The 16,576-nt window shown below is 35.9% G+C and overlaps 1 protein-coding gene across 1 annotated transcript in view; it reads left to right on the forward strand.

Moving 5' to 3' along the window:
• smchd1 (structural maintenance of chromosomes flexible hinge domain containing 1) overlaps positions 1-16,576 on the forward strand; it is a 36,898-nt gene that overhangs the window by 15,542 nt on the left and 4,780 nt on the right. The window contains exons 16-43 of the mRNA XM_083542111.1: positions 1,170-1,276; positions 1,793-1,875; positions 2,470-2,580; positions 2,699-2,773; positions 3,551-3,676; positions 3,792-3,936; positions 4,057-4,156; positions 4,307-4,379; positions 5,167-5,303; positions 6,063-6,197; positions 6,960-7,193; positions 7,291-7,436; positions 7,530-7,615; positions 8,944-9,062; positions 9,501-9,662; positions 10,158-10,286; positions 10,789-10,868; positions 10,988-11,148; positions 11,234-11,349; positions 11,434-11,495; positions 11,669-11,756; positions 13,098-13,229; positions 13,468-13,620; positions 13,717-13,852; positions 14,299-14,418; positions 14,526-14,611; positions 15,905-16,027; positions 16,146-16,327. Of these exons, the coding sequence (XP_083398237.1) occupies positions 1,170-1,276; positions 1,793-1,875; positions 2,470-2,580; positions 2,699-2,773; positions 3,551-3,676; positions 3,792-3,936; positions 4,057-4,156; positions 4,307-4,379; positions 5,167-5,303; positions 6,063-6,197; positions 6,960-7,193; positions 7,291-7,436; positions 7,530-7,615; positions 8,944-9,062; positions 9,501-9,662; positions 10,158-10,286; positions 10,789-10,868; positions 10,988-11,148; positions 11,234-11,349; positions 11,434-11,495; positions 11,669-11,756; positions 13,098-13,229; positions 13,468-13,620; positions 13,717-13,852; positions 14,299-14,418; positions 14,526-14,611; positions 15,905-16,027; positions 16,146-16,327 (3,407 nt within the window). The remainder of the gene's footprint in view (positions 1-1,169; positions 1,277-1,792; positions 1,876-2,469; positions 2,581-2,698; positions 2,774-3,550; positions 3,677-3,791; positions 3,937-4,056; positions 4,157-4,306; positions 4,380-5,166; positions 5,304-6,062; positions 6,198-6,959; positions 7,194-7,290; positions 7,437-7,529; positions 7,616-8,943; positions 9,063-9,500; positions 9,663-10,157; positions 10,287-10,788; positions 10,869-10,987; positions 11,149-11,233; positions 11,350-11,433; positions 11,496-11,668; positions 11,757-13,097; positions 13,230-13,467; positions 13,621-13,716; positions 13,853-14,298; positions 14,419-14,525; positions 14,612-15,904; positions 16,028-16,145; positions 16,328-16,576) is intronic.

The raw sequence follows: 16,576 nt of genomic DNA on the forward strand, positions 1-16,576 counted from the left end.
ATCGGTGAAGCTTTTCTTCCGATGCCGTGCAGCTCAGAACACAGGTGAAGTCCGTTTTTTCATGCCCGGTAGTTTTCAGCGTGACAAATGATTCGCATTTCCTGTAGACAGTCCGAGTGAGCGGCAGCTCAAACTTCATCCATATTTATGATGTGGTGCGGCCCGATTCAGTGGAAGCGCATCTGATTTAATATAAAGAGTTTCATTGGTTCACCTGAATCCGTTTGGCAATTTAATTGGTCTAATGTTATGGTTACAGTTTTTTGGCTTGCAGTTTGTGAAACCGGGAAAAATCCATAAATCAGCCACTTCGTTGTTTAAGCCGTAGGGTTCAAAGCGTGGGGAAAAAAGTAGCGGCTTATAGTCCGGAAAATACGGTACCTTATATGTTGATAAAGCATTAATATCTTGTAACACAGCATGAGTGTACCAGTTTAGCAAAAAATTTATTTATTTCTTTTTTATTATTTCACTCTTCCTTTAGATAGGCTGGGTCATTCCAAAAGCTTGTGTAGGCACTTCTATGTTGACTTGGATTTTTCACTGGAATCTTGTTGGTTTCAGTATCACGTGTCTATCTATTGGTCGATCAATCATTTCGGTTGTCATTGTGAATACCCACGAAATCAAGCTTACTCTAAGAGCCCACATGCCAACATTAATTAATCACCAAAAAAAAAAAAATCACAGTAAAAATGATCACATTTTTAGCCTTGACCAGTGATAAAATTTTTTGCAGAAACAGTGAATAACAATCTGAATGGTTAGACAATCCATACTTTAATACTTTAGTATAAAAATAAATCCATTCATAAAATGATCAGGGAAAATAAATAAAACCATTAACATTAATTTGTTTTTCAAAAAAATTGGATTATACTGTGCAAGTACTTTTTAAATATATGTTATCAGACCGTAATCATTGTATTGTGAATATTTATTGTAAGGGTTCGGAGGCTGGTTTACTTCTACCCGTCTTTTCTCTGTTTGTCGCTCTTTCCTTTCCCCAACTATAAGGCTGTAGTCTTATTAGACAAAGTGTTATTTCTCAAAACAGAAATAAATACTCAGCTTTTTATTGGGACAAAATATACTGTGGTATCATTATGCCGCCTGAGAGCAGCATCACTTGCAATGTCTCGAGCGTAACCCTGAACACGTGTCTGTAGGAACCTAAGGAGTTGTGCAATGAGAAGAAGATCATTCCTATTGCTAAGATCGACAGGCAGGCTACAGATTCTGACATCAAAGAAAGCATTGAGAATGAACTGGACAGGTAAGAAACTTTACCATTTATCTTTTGCATGTTGGTGGTTATTTTTTTACTGGGATTGTGTAAAGGACATCCAATTACTATGTGGCACTTATTGTAATTGTCGCAATCCATTTTTTGAATACTGGCACAATTTGTAGCAATCGTGTGGCCAACCATGCCACGGTTGATTTCAGAAAGATCACATTATGATGTGAACATTACTGCTCTTGACCTGTATTTGTATGATTTTATGCATTGTGCTGTGGTCACATGATTGGCTGAATGGAGAAACGCTTGAATGAGCAGGTGTACAGGTGTTCCTGTTTGAAATGTTCTGTTGAGTGCTGAGTGTATTTGCACTATGTACAAGTGCATAAAACCTTAATTTAATCTGCCGTTTCCTCCTACAATGAGATCAGTTTTGCAATAACTTTTTTTAATTTTCTTACAAAATGCAGCATTCATTTGTCATGCAGTAAAAGCATAAACATGTGGAAATCCAAGCTTTAATAATGCCAATCATTTGTTTTTCCTCAGACTTCCTGATAAGTTGAGAATTGTTTGGCCCGAGGGAAACCCATGGACTGAGAAAGCTGTTAAACCAGCTGGGACTCACATGGGTGCGCACATACACACCAAAGTTTTACATTTAAACACCTAAATCATTACCCCATATGGTTTTTTTTCATCCCCAAAGTGTTGACCCAGAGTTGGAAGGCTACAGTTGTAGAGAATGTCTTGAATTCTGTAGACTGGTCCATTTCTTTTGGAAATAAATTAATCGGTCCAAATATGCTCTTGCATGACCAATCTGTATACACGACCTACATGGTTTGCCAAGTTCGGTGTGGAACAACTAGAATGGCCTGCACACAACCTTGACCAGAACCATACTTAATGCCTCTGGGATGAATTGGAAAACAGACAGCACTCCAGATCTCCTCAACTGACATTAGTGACTGACTTTACTAATGCCAGATTTACAAAAGAATCTAGTGAAAAGCCTTCCCAGAAGAATAGAGCTTGTTATAACAGCAAATAGGGACTAAATCTAAAATATGCTGTTCAAAATCACACAGTGGGTGAGATGGTCAGGTGCCCACTAACCTTTGGCGATGTACGCAGTGTACTTTGCCGTTACGATTCTTAGCTTCTAAGAACCATAATTTAGTGTGGTTATGTTTTTGTAACATGTTTCCCTTTTCCAATATCAGGTCCAATCCAGGTTGAGATTTTGAATAAAAAAGGGGAGACGATGTCACGGTTGCCGATTCAAAATGCAAATTCCAAGAAATTACAGATCGACCTCAAGGTGATCTGGCACTGTGAGTGGATTTATAATGATTTCTATTATTATAATTATGTAAATTAGCGTATTCGATATTTTAGTAATATGTGTTGCTGTGTTTTTCTGTTCTTATTTATTCTGTTCTTTTCTCTCAGCTCCTAACGGGGATATTAAAACCAACTCTCACACTGGTGTGCACTCGAAGTGGGGGTACTGGTTCAGAAAAATGGGTAAAGACCGAATTACGCCATCAGAATTTACACACATACACCTTTAGTAACAGGGTTGACCAACCTGTATGGTTAAACACTGGTGTAGCTTATGATTATAATGTAACTGCCATATAATTTGTAGCATTTAATACCTTTTAAAACAAATGGAAGGTATCGCTTACAATGACATCCTTTGTTTTAAACCTACATTGTTCTCAGATGTACTTAAAATTAACTAAATGCAGGATGTGAGACAGTGCATTTCTTCCAAAGTATTGAAACATCTGAAGATATTTGGGTTTGAGGACTGAAAAGTTATTTGAATAATAATAATTTATGGAAATAAATCAGAATTTCAGCTTTCATTTCGATCTGAAGGTCGGTCAGTTAGAAATACGACATCATGTGTTTGAACAGACCTGTTTTTTTTATTTTTATTAATTTTATTTATTTATTTTTTATTTGACCAAAAATACTAAAGCATGTGGCTGAAGATTGTTAAATGAATTGTTTAACCCATTAAGAGCCCTAAATTAATGTCAACTCTTGTTTTGAGCTTGTGTGTTTCACATGTAGACTGCATGTGGTGTTAAAAAGAATAATCCAATATGAAGCGGTGCTAAAGAAACGCAAGCTATGGAAGTGAAAATACGCATAGCCGATAAAGCAAAGAAAAGATCTGGAAGATTAATCTGGGTGTCATTTAGAGCCCATTTGTACTTTTCCTAAAAGAAATGACCTGTTTTTACTCGTTTTGCTTTTAGCTGGATCTCATTTGTGTTTTTGTGTGTTCAGAAAATCTTAATAAGCTGGGGTCATACACACTTCAGATGCAGGCTATACAGAGTGATGGCGATTCTCCGACGAGCGAGTGGGCTGGAAGACAACTGCCTAATTTTACCCTCAACTTCGGTATTAAAGGTAACAATTATTTTAAGTGTTTCTGTGCATATGAATAATTGTCATTTATTTTAACAATCGCATATCAAGCAGATTTGGGATTCAACGCTCAGAATGTGTCCGTTTCTACTTTCAGAGAGCACTGCAGCTACTTTTTCAGTGGGCTTCGTTCCGTCACCTGTTCAGGTAGGGGTGCCCTTCGTGTTGCCTCTGCAATTTACAGATGAATTCAATCATCCAACTCAGCCGCCTTCCGGCGTCAATCCCCAGCTGGAGTGCAGGTAGGGGGCAGAAAATCATTCTCTACAAAGATAGTTTGTAACTTAATGAGTTTTGTGGTTCAAGAACCCATGATTCATTAGATCAGTATTTCTTTCCTTTCTCAATAATAAACACACAAGTTCACTGAACCTGAGCTATGAACAGACAACAATAAATGGAGCTACCTTCAACATACAAGACCTGAGTGCCATGGGTACACTTACCAACCATCAAGACAAGGTCAGTGTGTGCTTATTTATCCGAGTTGATTAGATTGACATCATTTCTAAACTGAACATAAAGTATTATTAGCATGCAGATTTATTATCAGGTACCACTGAATTTAAATGGTGGGTTTGTGTTGATATTTAATCTACATACTATTGACAGATACACACTGTAAAGGTAAAGATCACAGGCCTCACCCCAGACTGCCAGTCTTTCCAGATTAGCGTTCGTCCAGGTAAGTACACACACACACACACACACACACACACACAAAGTGAAATGCTAAATAAAAACAATGAAACCATGGATGATGTATAGTATGTGCTCAACTATAGAAATGTGCTCCACTCCTGATATTATAATATATTCAATAGCGTGTTTAACAATGGACATTTTCTCGGAGCAGCTTTACAGGTATACCGCGCTAATAAAGTTGTATAAAAGCTCTAGTATAGTATAGTTCTCGTCCCTTTAAGTTTGTTCCTTATAATTGTTAGTTTGTCCCTAATGAGCAAACAAGTGGTGACAGTGACAAAGAAAAACTCCCTGAGATTAACCTTGAGAGGAACCAAACTCAAAAGGGAACCCATCCTCATCTGGGTGGCACCGAATGTCCATTCATTACGGTTCCATCATGGCTGTGCAGTGATGGGTGCTCAAATGCATAACTGTTAATGCAACCTGGGATTCTGAGCAATTGTAGTAGACTGTTGATATGAATTACAGTCCAAATCCATTATCAAAGTTCTCGAGTGCTCAGTCATTCATGGATCATCGGATCGTTTCCTAAGATGGTACCTATTTTAAAATAAGAAATGTTCTATTTTTTTTTCTAAGTAATTTGGATTTCAAAAGAGATTGTCCTTGTAAATATCACATTCACAAAGTGCAAGCATCAAACTTTTATGTATATGTAGTTTCAAGCCACAATTAAGATGTTTTATTGTACACTCTTAATATAAAGATTCTTTCGTAAAAAGTTGTTCAAGTAAGATCTCGTGATGTTCTTCTGTGTTCACAAGGCCCCCCGCATCAGCTGCTGGTGACGCCAAAAGAAGAAGTTTGCATAGAGAATGGTACACCAGCACAATTCAGAGTAGAAGTTCATGATGAGTTCCAGAATATCACAACGCATTCCAAACTTATTGTCCGCTGCCAGGTAACATCCTGTCTAAGCATACACACTCACCAAACATGATATTCTAAACCATTGTAAAATGAAATCTCAATACTTTAAATTGTTTCATTATTCTAGACTTAAGACTAAGAAAACTCAAGGAATACCCCTACCTTTCTCAATTTGTTGCTTAGCAACCAAAGCTTTGTAGAGTTTTATGCCTTGAAGTAAAATTGTTTCAAAGGAATATTATTACAAATAAAATTTCACGTTATTGTTACAATTACTCTTATCATAGTCATAGGGTTTATAGAAAATGTTTGTCGAGTACAGTAAAACCCTGTTGGACGAGCATAATTCGTTCCTGAAAATTGCTCGTAGGTCAATTTTGGGAGACATTTTTCAAGATTTCTAGTGAAAATAAAAAAACAGAACGCTAAAAAAAAAAAGTTATGTTTTTCCTGCACTGAACAACGAGAGCGACCGAGTGATACGTCATCAACTAAGCGACTGATGCTTCCCTCCGCCGAAAGCGGGGAACCAGCAGCGCGGGTTTGCTCGTGCCTTTGAAATTTGCTCGTGAAATAGGGTCAAATTTATATCTGTTTGCTCGTACAACAGAGTTTTACTGTATTTGATTCAGGGATTTTAGTGCTTGCGTTATTCTGTGTTTGTAGCAAATAAACCAGGGAAGGTAAATAAAGGCATATTTGTTATCTTAACTTGTAAAAGTTTTTGTCCCTGAAGTGGAACCACAGCATACATAAAATCCTTAAATCTATTTTTTGTGTGTTTGTGCAGTTATTTGGAACTTCTGATTTGCCTGCTGACACGGTTGACTGCAGTAATACCGGAAGTGGTTGTCTGCTAGCAAAACCAATACAGCTGAAGAACGTCACAACAGAGCGTACCCTCACAGCAAAATTTGGCATTCCTGTAAGACTTTTGTGTGTGTGTGTATATATATATATGTATGTGTGTATATTTATATATAATATAAGCAAATCTAATCATATTTGTGTTATTCTATATTTTCTGTATTCCAAATCTTTATAAGTGAGAAGCACAAATCGCCAGCCATTCAAGAATGTTTCTAGATAAAGTACTAAAAGGAAAAGGATGATGGTTGACTTGTATTAATTTATTATTCTTCAGCCCCACAGTTGCTTTAAATTGGTGTGACTGTACCAGTGTTCAAACTTGGTCTATTCTGATGCCACTCGTTCCCCTGTAAAAAAAATAAATAAATTAATTAATTAAAAAAAAAAAATTTTCCAACTGATTTTTATATTAAAAAAACCGCCAATAGTATATGCAATTTGTGGGTTACAAAATGACAGCTTGTAGCTATTTATTCACAATGCCTTCTACTAATATTTGGTACCTTTTTGTTAAATATGAGCAAAATAGGTTGTGAAAAAATGTCTATATTTCAACCCTTCGATTATTTGGTGGGGGGGGGGGGGGAACAGTGGTTAAAACACAAACATGGCAGGGTTTTAAAAAAATTTATTTATTTATTTATCTGTAGCACTCCTATCAATTCATTTCAGTTTGTGAGGGGGGGTCAAAACTGTTCAATCTTCTTTGCTCATATTTCCCAAGGGTGCTGATATTAGCGGATGGCACTGTATGTGGTTAGTTCTAAAGTTAAATCTCTGCAGATATTAATTAGTTTGTCCGCGTATATATTTACAGAATCAGAAGTCTGTGGCTTGTGTTGAGAGAACAGTTCGTGTTTTGCCAAGCACCCGTGTTTTCCGTATAGAGGTCTACAGAAAGGAGGATGATTCGGCTGATGTGATGGTAATTCAGAATAAGGAGCGTATTAACTGGACGGCAGGTGACGCACTCGGGAGTCTGTGCTTTAAACTCTATGATGAGGGGGGCAGGCAGGTGGCTTTAACACACAAACTTGTCAATAACATAAAGGTATGTGTTTGAGTGTTTCTATGCTTTTCTTCATGAATAAGTATAAGAGCGGTAAAGAAATTGATGAAATGGTTTAAATATCCTTGTACGCTTGTAGGTGAACTGGGCTGCAGATGTTAAAGCTGCAGAATTGGTGAAGGGAAGACTACCATGTGTGTCTGTCCCCACAAATGTACATGGAGAACAATTTTATCAGGTGGCTTTTCAGGATCAGCAAACGGTTGATACATCCTTTACCATTGTGTAAGACTGATGACTGAAATCAAGGAATTTCTTTCCATAGCTTTCAGCTATGTCATAGTATTTCCAAAAATACATTGTGTTTGTGTTTTCTAGCCCACGGCCAGATGAGCCTGAACGCTTGAGGGTTGTTCTGATTGAGACAACTGTCATGATGGGAGAGACTCTATCTGGAAATATATGTAAGATTTATCATAGTCATCCAAATTCCAGATTTATAACTGATTATTTAATTAATAAATTAAGCTCTTGTGTTATAGGTAGTGCATAATCATTCGATGCGCATCATTTTTGTCTTGGATGCGTTAATCATCGTTTTATGCAATTTTAGATTCAAATGGATCAGTTATTCACCTCAGGATCACTTAGTTGTTTCATTCAAAAAATAAATAAATAAATAAAATAAAGAATTTCACTACAAAATGACCTTCAATAAAGATTTTTGGGTATCCCAGAAAAAACACTTGTTTTCAATGACTCCTGAATAGCCTATAGAATAGTCATTTTATATTTTATACAATTATTTTTTTAAGAAAAAAATTAATTGGAATTATTGCAATTATCTATATGGATCCTCAATAATACTGTATCTTTCAGTTTAGCTAGAATATGATGTAAACCGTTTGGGTCACTAGCAAGCCAAATGGTGATCTAGCAGATTTCCTTGGAGATGCTAATGTATGTTCTAAAGAGTTTTTGGCTGTTTACTAGAATTTCAGGACTGCAACATCTGACAGGTTTTCGCCAGACTGCAAATAATTGTTAAATGGTTAAACTGTATTACAGACACATTTTATCCAGTGTTTCCCAGATTTCTATTGTAGGGGTGTCGAACATATGGTCTGTTGGCCAGGGGAGATAAAGAATAATAGTTTTTTTTTATTTTTATTTTTTATGATTTTCTCTATTATTAATGAAAACTTGTTTTATAAAGCTTTATTTTAATAAAAGATTTTGAGAAAAGAAAGGTCTTTGATATTGGGGCCAAAATAGAGCAGTAAACGAGATCTGGGCAAACGATGAGCAGTTGTCAAGAATTTTTTCTTACCAAATATTTACAAAATTATTGCTTTTTGTAAAATGTATTAGTTTTTTTATTAATTCAGTTGTGTTTTCATATGTTCATTATCGTTGTGCAGGGTTGTGCAATTAAATATTGCAAATTATAGAGTTGTGTTCCCCCCCCCCCCCCCCCCCCAAACACACACACACACACACACACACACACACACACACACACACAGTCTGGCTACATCAAATTGGACAGAGTGTATTATGGCCTGCTACCTAAAATTAGTTTGGCACCCCTATTCTATTTGTTTTGTTTTCTGGGATGAGTTGAATTAATTAATGGATTTGCTTTACCAAAACCAAGTTTAAAATGATCAACTGTTACATGCTTGTATCATAATGAATCATTAGTAAACATGGTGATTCACCATCGACACCTCCCTGTCCCAAAGTTCTCAGTTTTAGTTATTTAACCCTAGTTTTCTCTTCCTTTTTGTAGATGTTGAGGTGATTGATCAGTATGGCAATAAGACAGATGCTCTAAGTGCTGAGCGCATGAACGCAGTCAGTGTGTCTGCAGATAACCTTGATGAATCAGCCCTGAATTTCGACTGGCAGGTAGACAGACTTAAACAATAAATATATTATCTTACTGCTGCTACAATAATAAAATAAAAAAGCTGTTGTTGGATAAAGATTCAAGAATCTGTTTGCAATACGAAATATTAATAAACTTAATGAAGTTTATGTTCAACTAAAAGAATGTGCTCAGTCCTGTTGAGGCTCTGAGATACATTTTTAAAAGGCTGTAAGTGTCTAACGGCAAAGAATTTCTTAAATCATATGACAATAAAAAGCTGTTTTCTTGTAACAACTGGATTTTATAATGAACAGCATTAATACAGTGTGCTTTTTTTGTTGTTGTAATAAGACCATAATGCTAAAGGAGAACATGTACGCCAAATGCTTTGGTGCTTTTCGACCCATTTAGGAATTCTTGAATGATTTTGTATATGAAGCTTATTTTGCACTTTGTCTGTGGTTGTTTGTTTGTAGACCAGCACAGGAATGATGGTGGTGACTGGCGTTCGCTTTGCAGGAGGCTTACCTGGTGTAAGGGAGTTGAGTTTTAAGTACCAGACTTTTGAGGAGTTAGTCAGAGTAAAAGTCACTGCTGGACCCCCAACAAAAATCAATCTGCTGGAGGCACCAGAAGAGGTAAGTTGCACATGCTATTAAGCTATAAAGGTTTTACCCGCCTCTTGTATTTTCTCTGTGGATTTATTTTGACATATACTAAAAAAAAAAAAAAAAACTTATTTTTGACCTTGTTCTTTTTGACGATTTTAGCAAATACATTGTTAGTGATCATAGTAATTGAGGTTGAATGTGTAATTCACAGGCCGTAGTAAAAAAAAAGAAAGCAGTGTTCAATTATAACATTATATATTAAACAGTATTTTAAACAATTATTGGCAAGATTGAATTTTTTGTAAATAAATAAAAAAAAAATTTACTTTTCTTTTTAAACTTTTTTTTTTTTTTTTTAAGAGATTTAAATGTAGATTCATTCACTTAAAATTCTCCACAGTTTAGATTTTTCGGAACATAACGTTAAAAATTATTCCACAGTCATGATTACAATGACATTATGCACAGTGTCAATTACCTGTGTGCATAATTTGGTAATGTTGTGTGTATGTTTGATTGTAGCCCTCACATGTGATCAATGGACATGGATTGGACACTCCATTCGTGCTACAGTTGTGTGATGACTGGGAGAATCCTGTTCCAGATCAGCGTGTTGTCATAGCAATAAAAACTCTCACACCTCAGCTCAAGGTAGCGCTTCAATATTGATGCACTAAAAATGTATTTATATATTTTTTATCCTTTATTATTATTATTATTATTATTATTATAGCAGTGTTCAAAGATTCAGAGATCAAATGTAAAACGCAATGCAAGCATCGCTCAAACAGCAATTCTGGCCGCAAATTTATAAACAAGTAAAGCGAGCATGTATGTTTTCCGCCACAGGAAAAGCCTCAGATGAGAGGGCCTAATGCTTTGTTTCTCAGCAATATAAACTTCAATTTTCCTTATAATTTCAAGGGGAAATAACTTTCATGCCAGCACGAACTTGTGTTGCAGTTTTCCAATGACATGCTCATGCTTTAGTCTTTACTTTTAGTTCAAATAACTTTGAATTGTGTAATGTTATTTTCCCTTTCAAAGTAATTCAGCATTTTTGTTCTTTTAACAGAAATTGACACTTTTGTGTAGTCAGATTTCACTTTTTACTAAAACTGAGTATATGTTTGTGTGTGTGTGTGTTTTATAGGTTAAATCTCCTGTGATGTCTCAGCCTGTGGATACAGAAGGAAAAGTTAGCTTCATACTGAAGACCGTAACGGCAACAATGTGAGTAGAAATCGGCATCACTTAAAGCTGTTTCGTTTGACTTTGTTTAACTAGCAAAGCAATTCTGAATATTTTGTCTAACTAACGACTAAATTTATGCAATGTATTTTTTTTTGCAGCGGAGAGAATACACTGGAGTTTCGGGGATATATTAGTCCAAGTAATACTGTTCCTGGCCCAATTGTGAAGCTGTGTGTGATGCCTGATCCCAACAATCCAGCTAAGCTCAGTGTAGAATATAACACTGATGCCATCTTAAAAGCAGGAGAGGTTTTCCCTGGTGTGTAAACTCAGGTTTTGAAGAGATGAAGTATTTAAAATGCACATTCTAAGTTGACCTGGCTGTTGACTTTATTTATTTACAGTGTTCAAAGTAACTGTACTCTCTGAAGAGGGTGGACCTGTGAAGAATTTGAGTCCATCCAGTCTGTCCATGCTGCTGTGGCCAGGCTTGGCTTCAGGAGCCCGTCCTCCAACAGGCGTGAGTTACACACAGACCTATCAGCTGTCTTGCTACTGTAGTCGATTATAATGATTTACATCTGAAGTGCACTGATGATTTCAGGCAATAACGCTTAAATGCAGCAAACCTGAAGAAAAGGAAAACGATGACCACTTTTACTTCAGGTAACTTGGACCCTAAATTTGTATTTTTTTGTTAAATACATTTGTGTAAAGCAACAGCTCTTATAACTGTTAATCAGCTCATTTTTTATTCATTATTTGTGATTTATTTTATTTTTTTAGGGGTTGATTTTGTTGTTTTGAAAATGAACAATGCATTATTAATGCTTTCACAGAGATAAAGAGATTCCTTCTCGTGTGGGAAAGTACATGGTGCAGTTTGTTTTTGCTGTAAACAAAAACAAGCCCATCTGGAGCAGCCAGGTAAGCCACTGAAATAAACGTTAGATGAGTAAATAAATAAATATAGCATATGCACATTTCCTTTAACTCTTTAACGCCAAATGTATCATATTTGATACATTAGTTTCTGAGACCTCTGCATCATCAACAATACTTTCCTCAAAAACCTGTTGAATACAATCTGAGACTTGTCTTCTGCCCTCTATTGGAGTTATCTGTGCTCTGCAGTCAATAGCAGGCTTTAGGCAGGTTTTTTCAATATGGCTGCCTTCATAAATTGACTTGCTAGATTTTTTGCAGATTTTGAAAAAGTTGTTACCTATTTTATTTTTTTAATGAATATGTACTTTTTTTAAAGCAACTAATAATTAATTAATATTTTTTAAAGAATGTTATAGTAAAATTTTTAAGTGTATCAAATATGATACAGCAGGTATATATAAGGTAATTTAGCTTAGTCATCAATGTATTTCATGATGCAATCTGCATTATTCCTGCTACAATGTCAAATACAATACAAATAAATAATGTATTATTATTTGTTAAACTAAGAGTTAAATGGTCATCTTGGAATAAATTTTTACTGATTTTAACTAGTGGAAATAAAATATTACATTTTTGTACATCCAATTTAATGTTGTAGCTTGCTAATGTCTGTTCAGTAAAACAAATAAATATCACAATCTGTTAGAAATTCAGAATACAAAAACATTATTTTTCAGATGGCAAAAAAAACAGTTGAAATTGTATAAGCTTATGGATGGCAATTCAAGTGACTCCTTAGTAGGAGTGGACATTCCAAAAACCATTATCATTATTTGTTTTTGTTATAAAATACACAGTACATTTTGTTGTGATCAGTAAATTGTCATTTACTGTCTCACACGTATTTTATTTTGTTTACATTTTGTTTGACCCCATAAGCACTTCAATTTCCAAAAAATAGAATTTTCTGTTATTTCATATCAGGCTTCACAGGGTTAATGACAACTATTTCTCTTTAGGGTAATATACAAAATGCACATGGCACACTAGTATTTCTTGTAAATAGATATTATGTGCAACATAAACCTTTACAGGTCTAATTGTTGAATTATTATTTTTTTGACATTGATGCAAGGCAAGTGAGTCTAATGTGTACGCTCACCTCAGCACAAGCTTGTGTATGTATAAGACACAGCTGGCAACTTGGAGCACATATTCTGGATTTATTTTAGATCTAGATTCTGTATCTATTGCTGTGCTTTGAACACATTTATGTTGAGTGTATATTTTGTGCCTTGTTTGTGTTTGTCTTATATCAGCCAATTCTTCCGGCACAGTGTAATGAGTTTTTTTTGTTTGTTTGTTTTCTTTCTTCAGATTGCTCTGAGTATTGTTGCCAATAAGCCATTTAAACTGGTCCCAGACACACTTCCCTCAACTCCTGTGGTCTCCAACAGCAGCAATCTAGCTGACCGTACGCTTTTTGAAAGGCTATGCTTGAAAGTTATGGTGAGTTGCTTTGAGTTTTTTCAGTCAGTTCGTTTTAAAAACCTTTTATAGTTCCACAAATACACATTTCAACATTATTACTAATGTGTGTAATTTCCTTAATAACAAATCAAGTGGACTCATTAGACCATTTATTGTTTCACATATCGCAATCTTGACCATAATAATCGCAACATGACAATTTTTCCCAAATCGTGCAGCCCTACTGAACAGGTTTTGTGTGTGTTTTGCTTAACAGGATGAACACAATAACCCAGCAGGTATGGGGATTAAAGGAAAGGTGATTCTGACTGTGACGGCTGTTGATGACGACGATGCAGATCTTCCTCTGTTCGAAAACAAGGCCAAGAGTCTAACATACGATCTTATTAATGGGGAGACTGTTATCACGGTAAGGGGGGTGTGTGTTTGTAACACACATTGTTGGTGGGAATATTAGTGATGACCTTGGGAGAATCTGATGCTAATTTGAATGTGTGGTCTCTAGGCCTTGGCGCTTATGGAGAATAGTCCAGGAACTGATGGAGCCGAGTACGCACTCCAGTTTCGTCCCGTGCTTGAAGGCCCCAAATCAAAAGCCAACACCATCCCTCCTTATAATTTACATTTCAGGTTCTGCAATGGTCAGTGTGCAGATCTTCGCATCTGCTGAAGCATTTAACTTGGAATTTTTTTTATTTGGCCCAGTTTTGTAGATTATTAATATCAAATTACTAGTACCAGCAGATGTCATGGTGACCTTTTAGAGTTTCGAAGTGCAACGTATCATGGGTTCTCACTATAATTCAAATTTTATGATGGTCTCAAGCAAACCGTACCGCTGTCATCCTATTATAATTGAATCTTTTTTACTCACTCGGATGACCTAAAGGCTAAAATAAGTAAAAGTTGTTCCAGATGTAATCAAATAAGCATTTACTCTGTATTGGTTTTTTTCAACCAGGTTTGTTTAAGCAATTTTGTTTTATCTCAAGTAACAGGAAAGAAACTAATTAACCTTTTATTTTATATGTATGTAAATATGTACAAATTAGTGCCATAAATGCAATTAAGATTTTGGGTCTTTTAGATGCAGAGAAGCAGAAATTGATGGCTGCTATGAGTGCGAAGAAAGACCGTCTGTCTGAGTCTGTTAAAGTCTACAGAGAGATTTTGGAGACCAACAAACAACTCACAGCTGAGCTTAAGGGTAAGTGCTAAATTCCTTGTTCACGTGCTTTGTTTTAATGTCTTGTTTGTAGAGTATTCTCTTTATGTCCTGAACTACTCTCGGTTTTTGTTTGTGTTTATTTTTAGGTCAAGTGCAAGCTGCGAGTACTAAAGAAGCTCAGCTGAAACAGGAGATCAAGAAAAGCAGCGTAGATGTTTCAAAATTAACTGATGTATGATAACGTCTATTTCTTTACGCACATTTACAACCCATATTTTACTCACAATATAACCTAGTAAATATATCAAGTGTTAAAACTAAGGAAAAGAAAAAAATCAGTATTGTTTAATTTGATCGCTGCAACACGTTCCAAAGGAAGTTGGGATGGGGGGGGGCTTGAAATGTTAATGTTACTATAAAGAGCATGACTGGAGGAACATTTTGCAACTAATTAATTGACTGGTTATCAAAATAGTATTTTGGAGTGGGAGGTAACGCTGAGCAGAGGCTCACCAATCTGCAAATATCTGTGGCTCCAAAATACTCTTTTGATAACCAGTCATGTTACTGAATCTGGAGAAATCTCTGTGCGTCAGGGACGAGGGCGGAAATCTATATTGGATGTGTGTGATTTTTGGGCCCTCCGGCTACACTGCATTACATTACATAATCATGCTGTTTTTAAGTCCCTGAATTGTGCCCAGAAACTCTTCCGGAAATGTGTGTGCCATGTCATCCACAAATGCAGGACACTGTTTTATAATGCAAAAAAGCCAGAGAGATTTTACAATGCACCAAGGCAAAGTGGAAAACTGTTCTTTGGTTCAATTAAACAAAATGTGAAATTGTTTTTGGAACTCATGGACGTCACATCCTCTGAACTAAAAGGGAGAGGGACCACGAGTTTCAGTGCTCAGTTCAAAAGCTAGCGTCTCTTGACTGTACGACGCTGCATTAGTGCCTATGGAATGGGCAGCTTTCACATCTGGATAGGCACAACCAATGTTGAATGGTTTATACAGGTTTTAGAGCAACAGACCTCTCACCATTTGAAACCGTTTGGCGTATCATGAAACAAATAATATGACAAAGAAGACCCAGGAGTGATGAGCACCTAGAATCCTGTATCAGCCAAAATGTTTCTTTCCCCCAAATCCAGCAATTGGCCTCCTTATTTACCTTCATTTATTTTTTATGTTTTTGTGAAATGGTACATTTTCCTCAATTTAAACATTTGATACGATTTAAATGCTTTTATAGTAAATAAAATATGGGTTTATAACTTTCTTGGAATTGGGGTTGTATTTGCTTTAATCATCTACAGTATCTTTATATATATATATATATATATAAGGGAAAATATTTGACAGTGAGTCTATTCAAGTTGAGTATTTATATTCAGTGTTCATGTAGAATGTTCTACAGTTCTGTTATATCTTTTGTTTTAAATTTGAATGCTGTTATTGTTTAATTATTTAAAACCGTGTGACCCGACTTAAACCATTCTTTGTATGCTTGTGTTTAGGTGGCATCAATTGATGGCTTAATTGCTCAGATGACTGCAGATTTGGAGAGGCTGAAGAATCTGCCTCAGCGAAAATGCACCATGCCTGATCCTTTCAAAGGCAGCCAAGGCGTTCTAGGAAAGGTGTGTCTGTACATGTGGTAGACTCGTTTTCTAAAACTCTTGTATGGGATGGTCAAATCATATTTATTTCTAACTCTGGTTTAGAAAAGTAATTAGAAGCATTTGTTTTGGTTTATAGATCGCACACCTGGCACTGGTGAAGGACGACGACGAAGCAAAGGTCATTTCCTGGCATATTCTTGGCGACATGGACTGCGTGGTCACCGTGACCACAGCTGCAGCGAAAAAAATCTACGATGAAACACAAGGACGGCAACAAGTCATGCCCCTTGAGACGATATTCTGGAAACAAAGTAACAGGTGCCTTTAATATAATGAATAATGAATATCCATCGGGTTCTATTTTGCAGAAGTGAATAAAGGGAAGTAAATGAGCTGTAAACAATTGCAAGAGCATTCAGATATTCAGATGCATTATCCCGCAATTACACACCAATCACGAGCTGCTATTTTAGAGAGGTGTGTAATGAATGTATGTTCATATATAAAACGCTGCAATGGTATTGCATAACATGGGTTAGAATTTAGGACAGAGAATAACACTGAGCC

The sequence above is a fragment of the Silurus aristotelis genome (assembly GCF_946808225.1).
Source record: "Silurus aristotelis genome assembly, chromosome: 5".
In the NCBI taxonomy this organism is placed as follows: domain Eukaryota; kingdom Metazoa; phylum Chordata; class Actinopteri; order Siluriformes; family Siluridae; genus Silurus; species Silurus aristotelis.